General features: G+C 41.8%; 1 protein-coding gene across 2 annotated transcripts in view; it reads left to right on the top strand.

Annotated features, from left to right (window-relative positions):
* Positions 1–19,819, top strand: part of PKHD1 (PKHD1 ciliary IPT domain containing fibrocystin/polyductin) — a 485,172-nt gene that overhangs the window by 22,250 nt on the left and 443,103 nt on the right. For both annotated transcript variants that reach the window (XM_024248417.3, XM_009241952.4), the window contains exons 12-22: positions 890–991; positions 1,889–1,984; positions 4,243–4,384; positions 6,872–6,986; positions 8,311–8,589; positions 11,765–11,854; positions 11,956–12,046; positions 13,014–13,156; positions 14,579–14,706; positions 15,492–15,667; positions 18,445–18,583. In XM_024248417.3, the coding sequence (XP_024104185.3) occupies positions 890–991; positions 1,889–1,984; positions 4,243–4,384; positions 6,872–6,986; positions 8,311–8,589; positions 11,765–11,854; positions 11,956–12,046; positions 13,014–13,156; positions 14,579–14,706; positions 15,492–15,667; positions 18,445–18,583 (1,501 nt within the window). The remainder of the gene's footprint in view (positions 1–889; positions 992–1,888; positions 1,985–4,242; positions 4,385–6,871; positions 6,987–8,310; positions 8,590–11,764; positions 11,855–11,955; positions 12,047–13,013; positions 13,157–14,578; positions 14,707–15,491; positions 15,668–18,444; positions 18,584–19,819) is intronic.

Below are 19,819 nucleotides of genomic sequence, written 5' to 3'. Positions count from 1 at the left end.
TGGGACTATGTGTCATATTACTGTAGGTAATTTCTTTTTTTAAATTTTTTATTTTATTTTTTCTTGAGACAGGGTCTTGCTCTGTCACTCAGGCTGGAGTGCAGTGGCACCATCTCGGCTCAGTGCAACCTCCGCCTCCTGGGTTCAAGCAATTCTCCTGTCTCAGCCTCCCAAGCAGCTGGGATTACAGGTGCACACCACGGAACCCGGCTAATTTTTGTATTTTTAATAGAGACAGGGTTTCACCATATTGGTCAGGTTGGTCTCAAACTCCTGACCTCAAGTGATCCACCTGCCACTTGCTTCGGCCTCCCAAAGTTCTGGGATTACAGGCCTGAGCCACTGTAGGCGATTTTAAACAATCAGGAGCAGCATGGAAGAACTGGGTATGAGGTGTGAGGTGCATGTGGGGAAAGGAGCATTCAGTGTGGGGAAGAGTGGGAGGGTCCTAAAGACAGCGAAATTCATTCTTCTGCTTAGAGCAAATTACAGATTCATATGGGTGAACTGAAGCCTTTCCCAGTGTACCCAAAGTTGATTCCTCCTTGTGTTGTAACTTACTGTTCCCTGACTTGTCAATACTGTCCTTGAGGTCAGGAGACAGATTTTCTGAGAAAATGTCATGGTACCTAGGGGCTTTTGCTGATACCATGAACGACTCCACATTTCCCCTTCCTTTCAAATATTGATCCTCGATAATATATACTTCTGGTCTTTTTCTTATTATGTGCATTTTTAAACAGTTATTACTAGAAAAAAATTCAACTGTTGCTGGACTTAGAAAGTTAAAGTAAGAAATTATTAATATCTCCTATTATTATATTATTATCTAGGTCATATTCTGGTCTATATTTGGAAGCTTACTTTTTTTTTTTTTTAACTCTTGCAGAAATATTATCTGTGTTTCCAGAAACTGGGAGCCTTGGAGGAAGAACAGACATCACAATTACAGGAGACTTTTTTGACAGTTCTGCCCAGGTTACCATTGCAGGTAACTATGTTGAAATGGCTGAAAATAGTTCATAGTTTTAGATGCTCTAGGAGATTATGTGTCTGTATGGCATGAGGGATGCAGGAGGAAGCAAGCTTTGCCCCTTTTGACTTATCATGTTTGATAAGTCATGTGTTTGGTTGAGACCAGGTGGGATTTCGGTCCTACAGTACATGGGTCACAGGAACAGAATGTCCTGCAGACACACTCACAATGCATAGGCAATTCCCTCAGGTGCTCCTATCTTGTGAGTGAAGAGAAAGAAAGAAATACAGCTCCTTCTTGACAAAGGTTTACTTCTACTAAAAACAGCCGCCCTCTTCACTCCCCCTTGTTAGCTATCTTGATATAGACAAGCAGGAGTGGGTGGGCATTTGCTATGCAGATTATTCTGGAAATCTCCCACACCCCAACCTTGTCAAACCCTTTTGTGGACCTGTCTAGAGCCTTTTGTTTTGCCAGGTCCTGTAGTAGGTGGGATGCTTCTGTAGTTGGTGACACCAAGGGTGTACTCACACTGTCATGTCACACTTATCTCCCATGCTCAGCTAAGTGGTTCAGTATGTCCCCAATGAAGAACACTCCATTGCATGGCTTTCCTTCTGAATACGCCAGGCTGCCCTATGCTCTGCTGCTCTGCACTCTCTCTTTGCTCCTTCAATTGGGGTGACAACTTTTGCTATTCCATCCACACTCAGCCCTTTGCCTTAGAATAGGAGCCTGTCTACTTCAGTCTGGTCTTGCCAGCACATCTCCCCACTGCCTCTCTCTTTTTCTCTCTCTCTCTCTGTCTATATATATATATAATTATACATATACCCACACACTTATACATGTATATGTATACCTACACACACACACACACACACACACATAAATTTCTTTAATTCCTTTTAGGCATTCCATGTGATATTAGACACGTGTCTCCCAGGAAGATTGAGTGCACCACTCGGGCTCCAGGAAAAGATGTGAGGCTCACCACCCCTCAGCCAGGTAAGGAAGCCACCAGGGCTGTTCAATAAACTCTGAATATCTTTAATCATGATGGGCTGGTGAGTAGAAATAAAAGTGTTTGAATTCTTTCTTATCTATTTGACTGGCTTACTCAGTGAGCCCTGGGTCCACGATACCATTGTCAAGGCTCTCCTTTCAGGAAGGCTCTTAGCTTTATTCAGGTGCTTAGTGACATTGCACTTCTAGCCCCAGCCAGCTGTATGGCCAGTGGAGTCCAGAAGAGACCATGGTCTAGAAAGCAGAACTTCCCTCAAGATATTGTTATAGCTACTGGAGGAAACCCCCAAACTGCCCGCCTTCATTCAATGGGTCAGTTGCACGTCCACTGGCTGAGAAGACAGGAGCATTAGAGTGTGCTCTGCTATGCTCAAAACAACAGCATTAGACAAGGCCGGAGAGTAGGGCACAATGCGATGCATTTAAATATGAATTTTTCTCCCTTGTGGACATCTGTCTGCTGCTTTGAGAAACAGGGATATATTGTGATGTTGCCACCAGGTTATGCCTGAAGTGGGCAGAAATGGAGGAGGCAAGGGAGCTTCCAGCTGTCCTTCTCTGTTTAAAGCATCCACCCTACAGCAGCAAATTAAGAGCACAACACTGGAGCACTTTTCTGCTGAGCATTAGAACTGAAGGCTCAAGTGTAGTCAGGGATGAAGGGCAGTTGGTATGTTACCCAGCCAAGAACCACAGGCTGCACATCTGTGCCCAAGGGGCTGACTTAATGGTTAAACTACAGGCAGTGAGAGTCAACTCTAGAGGCACAGCACCTACAAGGAAAGTTGCCCAGCAGGGGAAGAAACCTTTCTAAAGAAAGGGCATTCAGGTGTGAAAATGCATGCAAAGTTTTGGCTTGAGAATTCTCCAGCTCCCAGATTTGCAGTTTTTACTCAGGGAAAGCTTCCATCCAAGGAAACAAAACTGCTGAAACAAGTAATCGAGATAATGTGTGTTTCCTGTCAGGAAATAGAGAGTCTGCTCCCTTTTTGAGTATTTCCTGCGTTAGCTACTTGGGTAGTGGTAGGATAATTTCCTGAATGCAGCTGGTTTGACAGTTAGTGATGTCCTTTATGAAGGGCTTTTGAAGTTTCTTCCACAGAAGCTGGGCGAATTACTACGGAAACCAATTGTTCTCAACTAGGGGCAATGTTGCTCCTCGGGGGACACGTAGCAATGTGTAGAAACATGTTTGGCTGTTAGACCGGAAGTGGTGGTGATAGTGATGATACTGACATCTAGTGGGCAGAGGCCGGGAAGGCTGCTAGACATTCTGCAATGCGTAGGACACCCCCTCACAACAGCTACCCAGCCTAAAATATCAATAGTGCTGGAGTGGAGAAACCCTGGTTTAAAGTAATATTTTCAAAATATGCTCTTACTTTTCTGTTTATTCCTTATCCACCTCTCCCTTTTAGGAGTTGTTGAGGAAGAACAGTATTAGTTTAAAATAATAATTACCATAATTACCTTTATTGAGCACTTACTGTATTCCAGGCTCTTTGAGCATGTATTTCCCCTTGGTCCTAGTGTATTATTGCTATTTTATTATTGGTCCCATTTGGATGCATGAGAAAATGAAGACACAAGGACATCAAGGAATTTGCTCAAAGCTACACGTCTAGCTGTGATTCCAGAGTTTTACCCTCAGCCCAAGTTAGCATTCAATATTGATTGTACCTGTGCCTTTGGCCTCGGGGTTTGCTTAATACAAAATATAAATTAATACAATATCATTTAAAATGTCACATAATAGCAGCATGCCACATATTTGGCTCTGTGTGCAGGTCCACAAATTGCCAATGTTATGGGAAAAAAAAGACTTTAGAGAATTGAATTTCAGAGCAGAACTGGGCCTTAAAAGATACGGAAGCCCACTTCCGGCTTTGGGAAGCACAAAGCCAAGCCACGTCACCAGCACACAGTCACATTGTCCTCCTTTTACTCAGCCTCAGCTTCTGTTTGCTCATTCACATTTTCTCCAGGACTTGATTCTCTTCTCTAGGCGCTCTTGCTAAAAAGGCTAACTCCTAACCCATGGAATGTTTATTACTTTCCAGAACATTTGTATTTCATATTGACTACAGAACCTTTCATATAACTACTCTATCTGGCTCTAGGTTGACTCACCTTTACAGGTAGCACCTGGGTCATCTTTCACCTTGTAATTTGAAATAAAGTAGTTCCCCAATTTGGGAAGGTGTGCCCTGTAATGTTTATGCGATCTACATGTCTTACAGGCAATCGAGGGCTTCTTTTTGAAGTTGGAGATGCTGTTGAGGGATTGGAACTGACTGAAGCCACCCCAGGGTACAGGTGGCAGATTGTCCCTAATGCCAGTTCTCCATTTGGGTTTTGGTCACAGGAAGGACAACCTTTCAGGTATGTTGTAGGAAAAGTGGGAGCCCACATCAAAAGCACCTTTACTAACCTAGGTGAGGCTAGGAGACAAATAAGGAAGGTATCGAGATTTCCAGGAATTTATAACACTAGCCAATTCAACAACAACAGAGTTTGACAGTATTCTCAATCAGTGTTGGTCATGCTAGTGCAGGGACAAATTTTGATCAATATGTAAAATTTATATTTTCCACAACTTAGTTTACAATCTGTTTTGGAGATGATTATCAACTAGAACGTTGAGCTGAGCAGGCCAGGAGACTTGAAAGACAGCAGAGTAAAACATGCTTTAGGTACATGGTTAAGAGGTAAAACTAACATCTGGTTGATGCCAAAGAAAGACCCAAGAATTTGCCCTTTGGGTACATGAGGGAGCAAAGTCTAGGCAGCATACTGTAGGAACAACCTTCCAGTGCTGAAGGTCAACCCGATGGCCCTTGTATAGCAGGGGAAGCTCTTGCGGGTTCTGTGAGACATTGTTTTCAGTAGTAGTGATGGCATCATGATTCTAATTTTCCTGTTTAATGGTGTGTAATTCCTTTAGTCTTTTTAGTCCCTTCAAGGATGTAGCCAAAATTTCTAGTATTCTAAAGTAAACTTAAAAATGTAAAAGCTTGAAAATTGCTTAGACACACTGTTTCCTTAGTGTGTTCTCAGTGTATATGTTGAAGGATGGATCCTGGATCCTTTACTGAATGACAGATCTCTTTTCCCTTTGAAATCCTTCTTAGAGAGGATGGCTGTGACTCATGAGTGTGAATTTCAGACAGTTTGTGACCTCCTCCAAATATTTTACCATTTTATTAGGTTGGTGCAAAAGTAATTGTGGTTTTTACCATTGAAAGTAATGGCAAAAACTGCAATTACTTTTGCGCCAATCTAATAGATTTCAACTCAATTGTGTAATGAAAAGCTTAGAGAATTTTTAGTCATTTAATGAGCCAGGTAGGGTTGGTAATCTTTGAGCAGGAAAATGTCTCCTGAAGCCTTACTTACTAGGTACTTAACCATGAGTTTATGGTTTTAAAGTGGCAGTTAAGGCTGGATGCTATGGCTTGAGCCTGTAATCCCATCTACCTGGGAGGCTGAGGCAGGAGGATTGCCTGAGTCTAGGAGTTTGGGACTAGGCCCTGTCTCTAAAAAGTAAAAACTAAAAAATTAGCCAGGTGTGGTGGTGTGCACCTGTAGCTACTTGAGAGGCTGAAGTGGAGAATTGTTTGAGCTCAGGAGTTAGGGGCTACAGTGAGCCATGATCACACCACTGCACTCCAGCCTGGGCAACAGAGTGAGACTCTGTCTTTAAACAAAGAAACAAATAAACAAAAATGTGGCAATTAATTTGTGGTCCATTGTAGCACCTAATAATTCATCTTTATCATAGTTGTTAATGACCATTTAGTAATGTTCAAAGGAAAATCTTTCAGCTACATTTGGTGTATTTGGGAATGTTGAGGAATGAGTCAGCCTACCCCAAAAGGCAAAAGAACATTTTGACTTCTATAGTAGGTCTTGCAAGGTATGTCCCTTTAACTGCCATTTTGAGGAACCACAAGCCAGGTAGTGACTAATTTTCCATTCCTTCTCTCATTAATCTCTTTAAAATCTAAAAATTTTAAATTAAAAAATTAAAATATTTATTTAATGGTAAGTTAATGTAATTATATTGTGGACCTTTAAAATAGTTATTTTTGAAGCTATTTTTAGGTATAAAATTATCTCAAAAATAGAGATAATGTATGTACATTAAAGCAAAATTTAAAAACATCTTTATATTGATCATCTGAAGATTTAAGAAAATAGCATTATCAGAAAATATTCTTGGTATTTATTTACACAGTCTAATCAGTTCTTTAACTATATCTGCCTATAATATTAGGTTGCTGGAATTTAAATACTAAAAATATTATCTTTTAAAAAATGTTTTATGAAATTGCCTGTAATCTTCTTCAAAGTTGCATTTGATGGGTTTTAATTTGAAATTGTTGACATTTTGAATTGACGCTTATCTGTGGATCATAATATTTTTAATTAGAAAAATGCTGTCTGCAGTTGTTGAGGTAGCTGGTAAGCTCAGAGCAAATTCTGATAAGCAATCTGTCTTTATTTCTAATAATAAGAATAGTATTTACTATAGATTGAGCTTCTACCATGATCCAGGGCCTGCAATAGCTGTGTTAGGTGATTTTATCAGCTAAGCCTCCGTATAGCTGTGCGCTGTGGCTACAACTTTCCCAAACATGACACAACAGCAAGGAGATTTGTGTCCAGTGTAGCGATGTATTGGGCTACTGAGACTAGTCAGGTGCTATATCTCTTTCTAGAATATTCTGGACAATTGTGTGGCATAAGAATCAGGTTGTTCTTCTTCATTACCATAAAAGAAGACAAAGTACAAGGGCAGTCATTTGTTGGTTCAGTGATTCAGGCCTTGGTTACTCTTGCTTGACTCTATATTCTTCCGCTTTACAGAGCACGGCTTAGTGGGTTCTTTGTGGCTCCAGAGACAAATAATTACACTTTCTGGATTCAGGCAGACAGCCAAGCTTCCTTGCATTTCAGTTGGTCAGAGGAACCAAGGACTAAGGTATTCACTGTCTTCTCATTTTCCTTTTCTCTGTTGCCAGTCCTATACCCATGAAGAAAGAAAGAATCAAAGTTAAGGCTCTCATGTTTTACAGATAGTTTAACATGCCATTGGATGATCAGGAACTTTAATTGTTGAAAAAGAACTTGTTTGAATGTGAACCTACTATTTATTGAGCATTTACTGTAAGCCAAATATTATGCTACATCTTTTATAGACCTTGTCTCTAGTTTTCACTGCATCTCTGCAAAATGTATGTATGTATGTATATATGCATATATATTATGTATGTATTTGTGTGTATATACACATATATACATAAAGATATATGTATGTATCTTTTCCACATGAAGAAATTGAGGCTTAGAAAGATTGTGTGGGCCAGGTGTGGTGGCTCATGCCTGTAATCCTAGTGCTTTGGGAGGCTGAGGTAGGCAGATCACTTGAGCCCAGGAGTTTGAGACCAGCCTGGGCAACATGATAAAACCCTGTCTCTATTAAAAATACAAAAATTAGCCAGGCATGGTGGCGCATGCCTGTAGTCCCAGCTACTTGAGGGGCTGAGGCAGGAGGATCATCTGAGCCTTGGGCAGTCGTGGCTGCCACTGCACTCCAGTCTGGGCAACAGAGTGAGAACTTGTCTCAAAAAAAAAAAAAAAAAAAAAAAAGAAAAGAAAAAGAAAAAAAGAAAGATTGTGTTCCCAATCCACTTGGATAGCAAAAGGCACATTCAGGATTCAACCCCAAATTTACCTGACTCCAAAAATTTGTGCCTTTTCTACTAATTTTGGGTGGAGATGTAGGCAGCTATATGTAGGAATTCCTCATCAACATTGAAGGATAAGAAGAGATGCCTTTAACAGCAGCCAAAATGCACTTATGCTATTGACAAAGAATCACAATATTTTCTTCAAATTATTACTATGTTTGTCTGAAATTGATTTGCTAGTTTATTGGAGAAATGTCATAGATTATGATGTGATCAAGTCATTCCAGGTCTCTGAAGGGCTTAATACTACCTTCTCCATAGTGTCATGTAATCCTAGGGTTTAGGTTGGTTGTTTCTTCTCTGAACATGGCCCATCTATTCTCATTTGAGTACTACTCGATTGAAAGAGATAGATAGATAGATAGATAGATAGATAGATAGATAGAGAGCTGGAGAAGCATAAATAACCACAGGGCCGAGGTAACTGGGTTAATATGTTAAAAGGCAGACCAGTTCAAAACTCTCTTGATAGTAGCAGTTCAGACACTTAGTGTTTGAGAAAGAGATGCCTGGAAGCTTCGTAGTATTGATCATGATATGCTTATTTGGGCATAGGTGAAAGTGGCCTCCATCAGTGTTGGCACTGCTGACTGGTTTGACTCCTGGGAGCAGAATAGGGATGAAGGGACCTGGCAGCAGAAGACTCCCAAGTTGGAGCTGTTGGGTGGAGCCAAGTACTACCTGGAAGCAGAGCATCATGGGATAGCCCCAAGCAGGGGGATGAGGATTGGTGTCCAGATTCACAACACCTGGCTGAATCCTGATGTGGTCACCACTTACCTACGGGAGAAGCACCAGATCCGAGTCCAAGCCCAGAGGCTTCCAGAAGTACAGGTCTGTGTCTCTTCCCAGTCCCACGGAGCTGAATTCTGGAAGGAATAAAGTCCCATGTAGCAGGAGCACTGACTGGGAGCCTGGCGACCTGAGGGGTCATTGCTGTCAAAGAAATAGGATATCTCTTTAACAGCATTGTGAAGATGTTTACAAAAATGTGATGTCTTATTCCTGAGATTATCTTACTCATTGAGTTAGTTTTAGGAATTTAAGTTCCAAGTAAGTCTTCTTTCAGAAACTTATTTCCCAGAAAAGAGACAAGGTCCTCTAAACACACGCCTGACATGTGTGCATGCATGCATGTGAGCATATACACATTAAATTCCATAATTTTTGACTGATTGAGGTCCTATTTCCCTATAGGCTGTGTTTTCTAAGTCTACTTTGAAAAGGTCATGTCCTTTGGGTCTCTCAGCTGGGCCCCATATTTTCATTGAAGAGTTTTTATGTATTATAGTTTTTGTTGTTCACTTTTTGGTGTACAAAGACAAATCAATATGAACTCTGCCCTCTAAAGCTTATAGTCTAATAGTAAAACATGTGCACAAATAACCATAGAACAAAGTAGAAAGTAACAAGTGATTTAAGAGATTAAAAGCTGGCCGGGTATGGTGGCTCACGCATGTAATCCCAGCACTTTGGGAGGCCAAGGCGGGCTGATCACAAGGTCAAGTGATCGAGACCATCCTGGCCAACATGATGAAACCCCGTCTCTACTAAAAATACAAAAATTAGCTGGGCATGGTGGCATGTGCCTGTAATCACAGCTAATTGGGAGGCTGAGGCAGGAGAATTGCTTGAACCAGGGAGTCGGAGGTTGCAGTGAGCCGACATCATGCCACAGCATTCCAGCCTGGTGACAGAGTGAGACTCCATCTAAAAAAAAAAAAAAAGGCTGCATAGAACTTACTCAGTAGCAAAAGTATAATGTGCCCTACAGGGAATGTGTTGATGTGTTGGAAGCAAAGCAGAGACTGCATAAGCCTCCAAGAGAGGGTGCATGCCATGGAGCTGCTTCTGCCTGCCGAGCTACCCTTGGGAGAAAGCAATTGGTGAATTGCTTCAAAGAGAATAAAATACCTAGGAATCCAACTTACAAGGGATGTGAAGGACCTCTTCAAGGAGAACTACAAACCACTGCTCAAGGAAATAAAAGAGGATACAAACAAATGGAAGAACATTCCATGCTCATGGGTAGGAAGAATCAATATCATGAAAATGGCCATCCTTCCCAAGGTAATTTACAGATTCAATGCCATCCCCATCAAGCTACCAATGACTTTCTTCACAGAATTGGAAAAAACTACTTTAAAGTTCATATTGAACCAAAAAAGAGCCCGCATCGCCAAGTCAATCCTAAGCCAAAAGAACAAAGCTGGAGGCATCACGCTACCTGACTTCAAACTATACTACAAGGCTACAGTAACCAAAACAGCATGGTACTGGTACCAAAACAGAGATATAGATCAATGGAACAGAACAGAGCCCTCAGAAATAACGCCACATATCTACAACTATCTGATCTTTGACAAACCTGACAAAAACAAGAAATGGGGAAAGGATTCCCTATTTAATAAATGGTGCTGGGAAAACTGGCTAGCCATATGTAGAAAGCTGAAACTGGATCCCTTCCTTACACCTTATACAAAAATTAATTCAAGATGGATTAAAGACTTAAATGTTAGACCTAAAACCATAAAAACCCTAGAAGAAAACCTAGGCAATACCATTCAGGACATAGGCATGGGCAAGGACTTCATGTCTAAAACTCCAAAAGCAATGGCAACAAAAGCCAAAATTGACAAATGGGATCTAATTAAACTAAAGAGCTTCTGCACAGCAAAGGAAACTACCATCAGAGTGAACAGGCAACCTACAAAATGGGAGAACATTTTCGCAACCTACTCATCTGACAAAGGGCTAATATCCAGAATCTACAATGAACTCCAACAAATTTACAAGAAAAAAACAAACAACCCCATCAAAAAGTGGGCAAAGGACATGAACAGACACTTCTCAAAAGAAGACATTTATGCAGCCAAAAAACACATGAAAAAATGCTCACCATCACTGGCCATCAGAGAAATGCAAATCAAAACCACAATGAGATACCATCTCACACCAGTTAGAATGGCAATCATTAAAAAGTCAGGAAACAACAGGTGCTGGAGAGGATGTGGAGAAATAGGAACACTTTTACACTGTTGGTGGGACTGTAAACTAGTTCAACCCTTGTGGAAGTCAGTGTGGCGATTCCTCAGGGATCTAGAACTAGAAATTCCATTTGACCCAGCCATCTCATTACTGGGTATATACCCAAAGGACTATAAATCATGCTGCTATAAAGACACATGCACACGTATGTTTATTGCGGCATTATTCACAATAGCAAAGACTTGGAACCAACCCAAATGTCCAACAATGATAGACTGGATTAAGAAAATGTGGCACATATACACCATGGAATACTATGCAGCCATAAAAAATGATGAGTTCACGTCCTTTGTAGGGACATGGATGAAATTGGAAATCATCATTCTCAGTAAACTATCGCAAGAACAAAAAACCAAACACCGCATATTCTCACTCATAGGTGGGAATTGAACAATGAGAACATATGGACACAGGAAGGGGAACATCACACTTTGGGGACTGTTGTGGGGTGGGGGGAGGGGGGAGGGATAGCATTGGGAGATATACCTAATGCTAGATGACGAGTTGGTGGGTGCAGCGCACCAGCATGGCACATGTATACATATGTAACTTACCTGCACGTTGCGCACATGTACCATAGAGCCTAAAGTATAATAATAATAATAATAATAATAATAATAATAAAAATAATAATAAAAAATAAAATAAAATAAAATAAAAAAAAGAAAGCAATTGGTGAGAGGGGCTGGAAGTGCAGCATTCAATGGCAACTGTTACATCTCATACCCTCAATCAAGGGTCACAGATAAATAGGGAGACTGACATCTCTGTTATTCCAACAAAAGTTCTCATTAGGCAATGACGCTGTGTTCCTCAGAGATTTCTGAATTTTAAAGCATTGAAAAGTTAAAATTATAATAAAAAGGAAATAGCAAGCTGAGGAGGAATGTCCTATGTTCTTAGATTGTCTCTCTGCTTAATTAGCACCATCATTTAGTCTTGTCTCTCTTGACTTTTTTAGGTGCTGAATGTGTCAGGCAGAGGAAACTTCTTTCTTACTTGGGACAATGTCTCTAGTCAGCCAATCCCTGCAAATGCCACAGCCCATCTGGTGGGAGACTTCTTCAAAAAATGAGGGATGGGGGTGGGAGAACTGGGGGTGGTCTTTATGCTCTTGATATAAATTCCTGGCATTTTTTTCCTTTGCAATAGATTCAAACAAACATTGAGGAGTTACTTGCAGTAAAATGCAAACTGGAACCCCTTTGGGCTAACATCCTTCTGCGGCTTGGATTTGAACAAGGTGCTGTCCCTGGCTTCATTCTGATTGTCTTTTTCATCATGTTCTTCTTTCTTTCTGTAAAACGAGAACAATCCCCATTTCCTCTCCAAGGTGATAACAGAGTAAAAAAAATATGAAACCTGGATTTGGACACTGAGTGGCTGAGGGACTGGCACTGCACGGTGCTTGGGAGGGTGATGCTCGGTGGGTGTCAATAGAAAGGAAAGGCATTCCTCCAGGGCTGTTAGGTAGAGTGCAGCACCCTCCTATACTCCCCATGCCACATGGTGGGAAAAGGTCAAAGACATAGATGAGAAACATGCAAACATAGCCAAAACCATACTAATCTTCTTCAAATTACATCTAAAGGAATTACTACTTACGAAAGTAGTCTTAAGAAATTCTTGAAATGTGAGGGTCTGTTTTTAAAACTACTACTAAGGTGAACTAAATTCTTGTTATTTTTGAACACCTCTTCCATCTTGATATTCCTTGTCTTTTTGCTTCTCAATAGTTTTTCGTATCCTGCTACACAGAGAAAATGCTAAAGGATTTTCAAGGCTCCAGGGAACACAGAATGAGTTTCTTATAGGTGGAGCCTTCAAGCCAGGGGTGCTGACCACTCATGCTGTGGCCATCTCTCCCAGGGCTGAGGGGCCCATATCATGGTGAACAGGACAGCCCCTACAACAAAGAATTATCCAGCCCCTAAAATATTAATAGTGCTGAGGTTGAAAACTCCTGCTCTAAAGTCTTCTTGTGCCAACAACTTAGTCCCTGAGTTAGAAACCAAGGATGCTGGGGAGTTAGAGTTGAGGAACTGAGGCTCAGAGAGGTTGAGTTACTTTCTCAAGGTTGCATGGGTAATTGGGTTAGAACAGGCGTTTTCTTAAGTGAGATACTCTAAAATCCTCATGCACACATGTCGAGAAGCTCTGTCTTGTTTAACATCTATGCCTACGTTTCTATTTTATCTAACTGCATCCAGGCCCAGAAGTTTCCAACTCTGATGGGGACCTCACCAGTGGGACGGAGCCCTTCTGTGGCAGGTTCAGCCTCTGTCAGCCTCGACACCTTGTCCTAACTCCCCCGGCTGCCCAGAAGGGCTATCGGCTAGATCAGTATACACACGTGAGTAGCAGTCTTTGTGCTTCCGGGTCAGGTGGGTAGGTATTGGTATTGCTCTCTGGATTTGAGACTGAAAACTCAGAAGCACAAAGGAGTGATTGCTGTGATCTGCCCAAGGTGTTTCAGGCTGAGGTTTTAGGTCTCTCGACTGCTGTTTCAGGTATGAATGGACACCACTGGCCCCCACCTGTGTGTTGTTACCTGGAAATGCCTTTGTATTAGCTGTGAGACTTGTGAAAGTTTTTATTTGCTACAATATTTTCTTTGATGTCTAAGAGTACAGACTGTGTCATTGGACTATCTGGTTTTAAATCCTGATTCCTCACCCAATGTGCCTTCCATGTCTGTCTTAAGTACAGTATGCCTTCATTTACTTATCTGTAAAATGGACAGTAATGTGGTCTATCTCTCAGGACTGTGGTATAGATTAAATGAGATAATCTAGTAAAGTGCCTGCACAGTTAGGATCCAATGAAGGCTAATTATTGTTACTCTAGTTGTTGTCATTATTGATGGATTGAATTGTCTGATGCATTTCGCAAACATCTCTAACATCCTTTGCTTCGATAGCTCCCCCACCCTTGTAAAAGAAGTGCAGCTGATTTGCCCTTTGGGAACCAGAGTGAGTTTTGCTGGAGTGGTGGAGCTCATGGCAGTGGTTTCTAGTCTTTTCCTAGTTGGGCTGCTGTGGGAGCTGGGGCTAAATGGTTCAGGGTTGAGCTCCTCCCTTCTTCAGCCTCATCTCTTCTGCAGGGGCGCCCAATGGAGGTGATTTTGCCCCCCAGGGAAGAGATGGCAATGTATGGAGACAGTTTTCGTTGTCGCAACTGGGGAAGTGCTATTGGCATCTGGTGGGTGGAGGCAAGGGAAGCTGCTGAACATCCTATAATGCACAGAACAGCCCCTATGACAAAGAATTGTCCAGCCCCTAAAATATTGATAGTGCTGAGGCTGAAAACTCCTGCTCTAAAGTCTTCTTGTGGCAACAGCTTTGCCTCTAACTGAGTTAGAAACCAAGGATGCTGGGGAGTTAGAGTTTAGGAACTGAGGCTCAGAGAGGTTGAGTTACTTGCTTGAGGTTGCACGGGTAATTGGGTTAGAACAGGGGTTTTCTTAAGTGAGATACTCTAAAATCCTCACTGCCAAGTACAGTGCTAAGCATTTAAAAACTCTGTTTAATGACTTTTTTTTTGGTCTCAGAAAAAGTATTTATTGTATTTTTCCTCAGCTTTATTTAGGTAGGGAAATAACAATTTAAGTTATTTGTCTCTCTGGCTACACTGGTAAGCTCTGGAAGGGCAGGAACTGTGCTGACTCTCTCAGAGCCTGTGGCAGGGTTCCAGGGATGTGGGCTCCTCACTACATATTGTTTGAATGACTGCTTCTTGCACTAATAAAACTGAAGGACTTATTTGGTGTCCATAGCTGTGTCTTGCATACAAAGGCCACATGAACAAGATCCTGAAGATGACTGTGTCCTTCACAATCGGCTTTCAAAACATGGTAAAGAATACCACCTGTGACTGGAGTCTCACGAGGACCAGCCCCGAGAGGTAGCTAATCGGTGGGGAGGCACGGTGGGAATTCAGTCAGCCGGGAGGATTTGCTCTCTTCAGGACAGTGACCCACCTGAGGCACCAATGGTCTTATATTTGGGCCTCGTATACTAATTTGGGGATTTGAATATATTTTATTTAACAAAAAATTTGACGCCAGAGCAGTTAGTTGTTAAGAATATACTACTCCCTAGGGGGAGTCTGACATTTCTCATAGGAATAGAATCGTAGAACAACATAGTTGGGGGAAACCTTAGAGAACATTCTTTGACATGACAGAAAGAGGAAATTTGGGGCCCCAAGAATTTGTGATTCATCAAAATTCATTCAGCTAGTGACCCTGGAATAAAATTCAGCTGTCTTGATCCCTTGATTCAGTGTTTTCCACATAATTCTCATGGGTCTTGTAAATGGTCTTAAACCTAAATGAAACTGGTAATGTCCAGAAGTATCAATCTTCTCTGTGGTTACAGCCTAACATTATAATTTGCTTAAGACACACAGTTAAACTGTAATTTGAAAATGCTGCTGACATTGCATGTCATGGGTGAATGATTGACTTAAAAGGTGACTGCTAGCGTTATATCCAAGGCTGAGCAGATCCCATCTTGGGTGGGATGTTTGTACCCATGGCACCCAGTACTGCTTGGGTGCAGGGGTTCATGGGGTCTTTCTCCTGGCTGCATAGCTCACAGGCACCCCAGTTTGGGAACAAGGGCTCTAACCAGAGACGACTGCAAGTGCTCCCTGAGAGCCCAGTTCTGCTCCATGCTGTTTTTCAGCTGGCAGTTCCATTGCACTGACCTCTGGGAGACTTGTGTGCGTTGCTCCGGGGATCTCCAGCCCCCTCCGGCAAACTCCCCAGTGCTGGTTCATCAGATCGACCTTCTCCCTCTGGCCCAGGAGACGGGCCTGTTCTATGTGGATGAAATTATTATTGCAGACACAAATGTAACAGGTAATCATCAAATTCTCTCTCCTTCACAAGCCTGTCAAATGCCTACCTCAAACTTTCCTGCTAGGGGTTACTTTTTTTTTAATGAGGAGAGAACAGGTGATCCTCCTTTTTGCCTGCCTTGGCTCTAGAAAACAGATGGGGCTGGGATTATGTGCCTTTGGTATTATGTCTCTCTAGTCCCTTTTCTTTCCTATTTTCCCCACTATTTTCTCTTGCTTCTGGTGTCTGTACTCTTACTCCAGTTTTCCCACTTTCTTGCTGGGAAGTCTTGGTTTCTTCATCTGTAAAATGGGTATAATAAGGATCCTACTTCATTAGATTACTGTGAAGATTAACTAAAGTTTAATGTAAAGCACTCCTTACTGGTCTTGTCCATAGAAGGTGCCTAATAAATATAAGCAATTATTGTTATTATTATTATTATCATTAGACTAGCAGGATTTCTCCACCTTTCCATGAGTTAATATGTCATACCAGGTGCTGGAAGGAACACAGCAGTGTCTGTCTCTGTAAATGGGCCAAGAGTCTGATTTACAACCTTCAAGACAGTTGCAGTGAGAGTTAGAAGGTAATCATCTTCTTCAGAGAGAAGGCCCTTGTCCTTTCTGTCTCTCCAGACTCTTCCTACTCATTATTTAGAGATCAGGCCTGGCTTTTCCTTCCCAAAGTCTCCCTTGACCACTCTTGGGCACAGTGGTCTCACCTGGCTCTTGCCCGCTAGTCTTAGGGACAAAGTCCTCCTCCGGGGCCCTGCTGAGGTGTCCGTGTGTGATGTGCGCCCACAGCCAAGGCAGAATGGTGCAGTTTGCCCTCAGTGTCTTCAGGCTTCCAACTTTTGCTCATGTTTCCTCCTCTGTCAAATCCCTTGTGGCTTTGGGGCTCAGCTAGCCTAGTTTTTATAGTTTATTTCCCTCTCCAAGAAGAAAAAGATGATACCTTCATTTACATTTTGATTTAGAAAATGTACAACTTTTCAGTCTTTTGCCTAAACATTGCAGTACTGAAGGCAGGGGAACTTGGGGCTGGGTGGCAAGAGGACTCTTTATCAGCCTTGAAATTACATCATCTTCGATTCTCATCAAAATCCCATCTCTCCTCTGTTTCCATAGTTTAAGTGTTTTGGGGACATCTGGGTCATTGCTTATTGTTCCAAACCTGTTTGTGCTCTGGCACACTTAGAAAATGACACTACTCAAACGATGTGCTGGGTGACTGCCTGAATTTTTTGGTGCCCAAGACAACTGGCTGGGGGTCTTTGGTGACCTCAAGTGCTGCCTCAATTTCCAGAAGGCTGAGGGAATCAATATTTCATACACTGGAGTCCACTAGTTGGAAAACTCAGGACTGGATAATAGGTGCTGTTCAGTTTTCTTTTCTCTCCCTTTAATGCCATTCTGCCTCTCCAAACACTTGAAGCCAAAGATTCAGAACTTTTTCTTACTGCCCTCACCTCTTTGCCACCAAATTCTCTGTGTATCTGGAATCATCCAGGGGTGAGGTGAGGTGGGAGCAGGAAGGGAGAGGGCGGAGACAAGAGGGAAGATGGGGGTAGCATACATGAAATGGTCTGCCTCCCACTTTATCACATTAACCCTGCTGGCAATGGCTTTGTTTTCAGAATTATTTAATGGCAACATAAACTACACAATTGGGCTCAATATTCATAATTAATTGTATATCATTTATCTGATCTCAATTTTATATTTGATGATATTACCCCGACTAATGTCCTCTATGAAACTTCTTTGTATCTCCCACTACCACTGGATAGTGGTAGCTTCCATTTATTTCTCATTTAGTTCTCAGAAGCCCATGAGTTGGTCCTATTATCCCCACCTATGGATGGGGAAACCAAGGCTAAAAGGAGTTGAGTATTTTGCCCCAATTCACACAGCGGGGCTGTGGAGATCGGAATCTAGTGATCACTGACCCGCGAACTGATCTACCCAGCTGAGCAAGTAATCATTTAATGACCACCTACTCTATGCCTAGCATGTGCTAAGCATCAAGCATGAGAAGATGAATTAGACAAAGGTGTTGCCCTTAAACTCTTTAAAGTCTCCATTGTAACCAATCTTGGGGAAGAAGCTAAAAGGATATTGATATTGTGCTGATCATTTTAAATCTTAAATCTTACTAAACTCTCCTTGTCAGGTTGATTGCTATCAATCATGCATGTCATAATCCCCACTTTACACATAAGAAAACTGAGTCTTATGGAGTGTGTGTGGATTAGCTGAGATGGAATCCAATAGAAGTGAAAAAAATCAGGATTTGACCAGTGGTCTCTCTTAAAGCTTGCACTCTTTCTGCACACGTGCTGGCTCCACACTGTGGATAAACACCCAAGTGCCCCTGTGTGTGCCTCTGAGTTTAGTGCTCCTAAGAGGATCAGCTAAACATCCCCAGAGTTGCCAGGGGCTGTGGGAAGGAAAGGAGGAAAGGGTGGCAGGCTACACTGCAATAGCTTAACTGTGTAGGAGTGCCTCCAAGAGCATAGGGAGTGACATTTTACTGGCTGCGGGGTTATTGAACTTTTCTATGGAATCAATCTTCATCTCCATAAATCAGGACCTTGCACTTTCCTTTTTGTACTAAACTGAATGGCTTATCCTCCTGCCTCCTCTCCATGTGTTCTTTATGGCAGCAGATAAGTAGGAATCTATGCTTTAGGTGTGTGCTGAGATCTGAGTAACTCACATTTCCAATTGGAATTTTCCACACAGCAAGTCTCCCATCTTGAGTCACTTGATAGTAATTAGATCACTGGTCTCTAGTTTCTCAAGCTGATTCTGGAACGGCTCGCCCAGGGGGGAATCTGGTGGAATCAGTCTCTGTGGTGGGATCCCCTCCAGTCTACAGTGTCACCTCCTGGCTGGCGGGGTGTGGCACGGAGCTCCCGCTCATCACTGCACGGTAAGGAGTGGCTTTTGTACACCTGTCCCTTCTTCTAAGAATGCTTGTTGGCCTTGGGGGACACAGGTGAGACTTTTTTCAGGAAAAGCTACCTGTCTCGTTGCTTAAAGCAATGTTCTCAATCTTGAGAATGCAGCACCAGATTCACCTGGAAGTAGTGTTAAAATTACTGGGCCTACTGTCAGAGTTTCTAATTCAGTAGGTTTGGGGAAAAACCTGACAATTTGCATTTTTAATAAGTTCCTTGGTGATGCTGGTTCTGCTGGTCTGGGGACTATGTTTTGAGAACTAATTCCAAGTCAGTTAGTTTAAAAATAGTGGCATTTTGTGCTGTTCAGAGGTTCACATCACCACTGTTTTGTTTTGTTGTTGTTCCTTTCATTGCATTCCTCATGTATTAATCTTGTTGAAATCCTTTGAAGTGAAATGTCTAGAGAAGAAAACTAGCTATTTCTAAGAACTCACCAACAGATGGCACTAGAGCCCCATAAGCATTGCTTCATAATAACCATTTCTAGCCACAGTTTACAAAGCAGTAACTAAGGATCAGACTTCTTCTAAGCTTCTGGAACACATGTATATTCTAATTTGTTCTTTTAATTTTTCACCTAAACCCCAGTAGAATGGGAAGAATTGAGTGCTCTGCCTTTGATGTATGTATATGTATACGGGTGTGTAGGGATATGTGTGTGTGTATATATATATATATATAGTCACACTGTATATGTATACACATATATATCTAAATACATAGTCATGCGCCACATAACAATGTATCTGTGAGTGATGGACCAAATATATGATGGTGGTCCTATAAGATTATACTACCATATTTTTACCGTACCTTTTCTCTGTTTAGATATGTTTGGATACACAAATACGTAGCATTGTGTTACAATTGCCTACAGTATTCAGTGCAGCAGCAGGCTTGTAGCCTAGGAGCAACAGGCTATACTATATAGCCTAGGTGTGTGGTAGGCTGTACCATCTAGGTTTGTGTAAGTAAACTGTATGATGGTTGCACAATGATGAGACTGTCTAAGGATGCATTTCTTAAAATGTATCCTCACTGTCAAGTGATGCGTAACTGTATAGGTTTCTTTCTGTCATCTTTTTCTACTATGTTCCAAAATGAGTTCTTGTACTTACAGCATGCTGCAATGGCGTATTAAAGGCAGGTGCAGAAAGTTTGAACCCGTGCTTTACTTTCCTTGACTAAATGTTTGTTCCATGGTC

Source organism: Pongo abelii, chromosome 5 (assembly GCF_028885655.2).
Source record: "Pongo abelii isolate AG06213 chromosome 5, NHGRI_mPonAbe1-v2.0_pri, whole genome shotgun sequence".
In the NCBI taxonomy this organism is placed as follows: Eukaryota; Metazoa; Chordata; class Mammalia; order Primates; family Hominidae; genus Pongo; species Pongo abelii.
The sequence above is the reverse complement of the archived record's forward strand: the minus strand, read 5'-3'. Positions and strand labels throughout refer to the sequence as shown.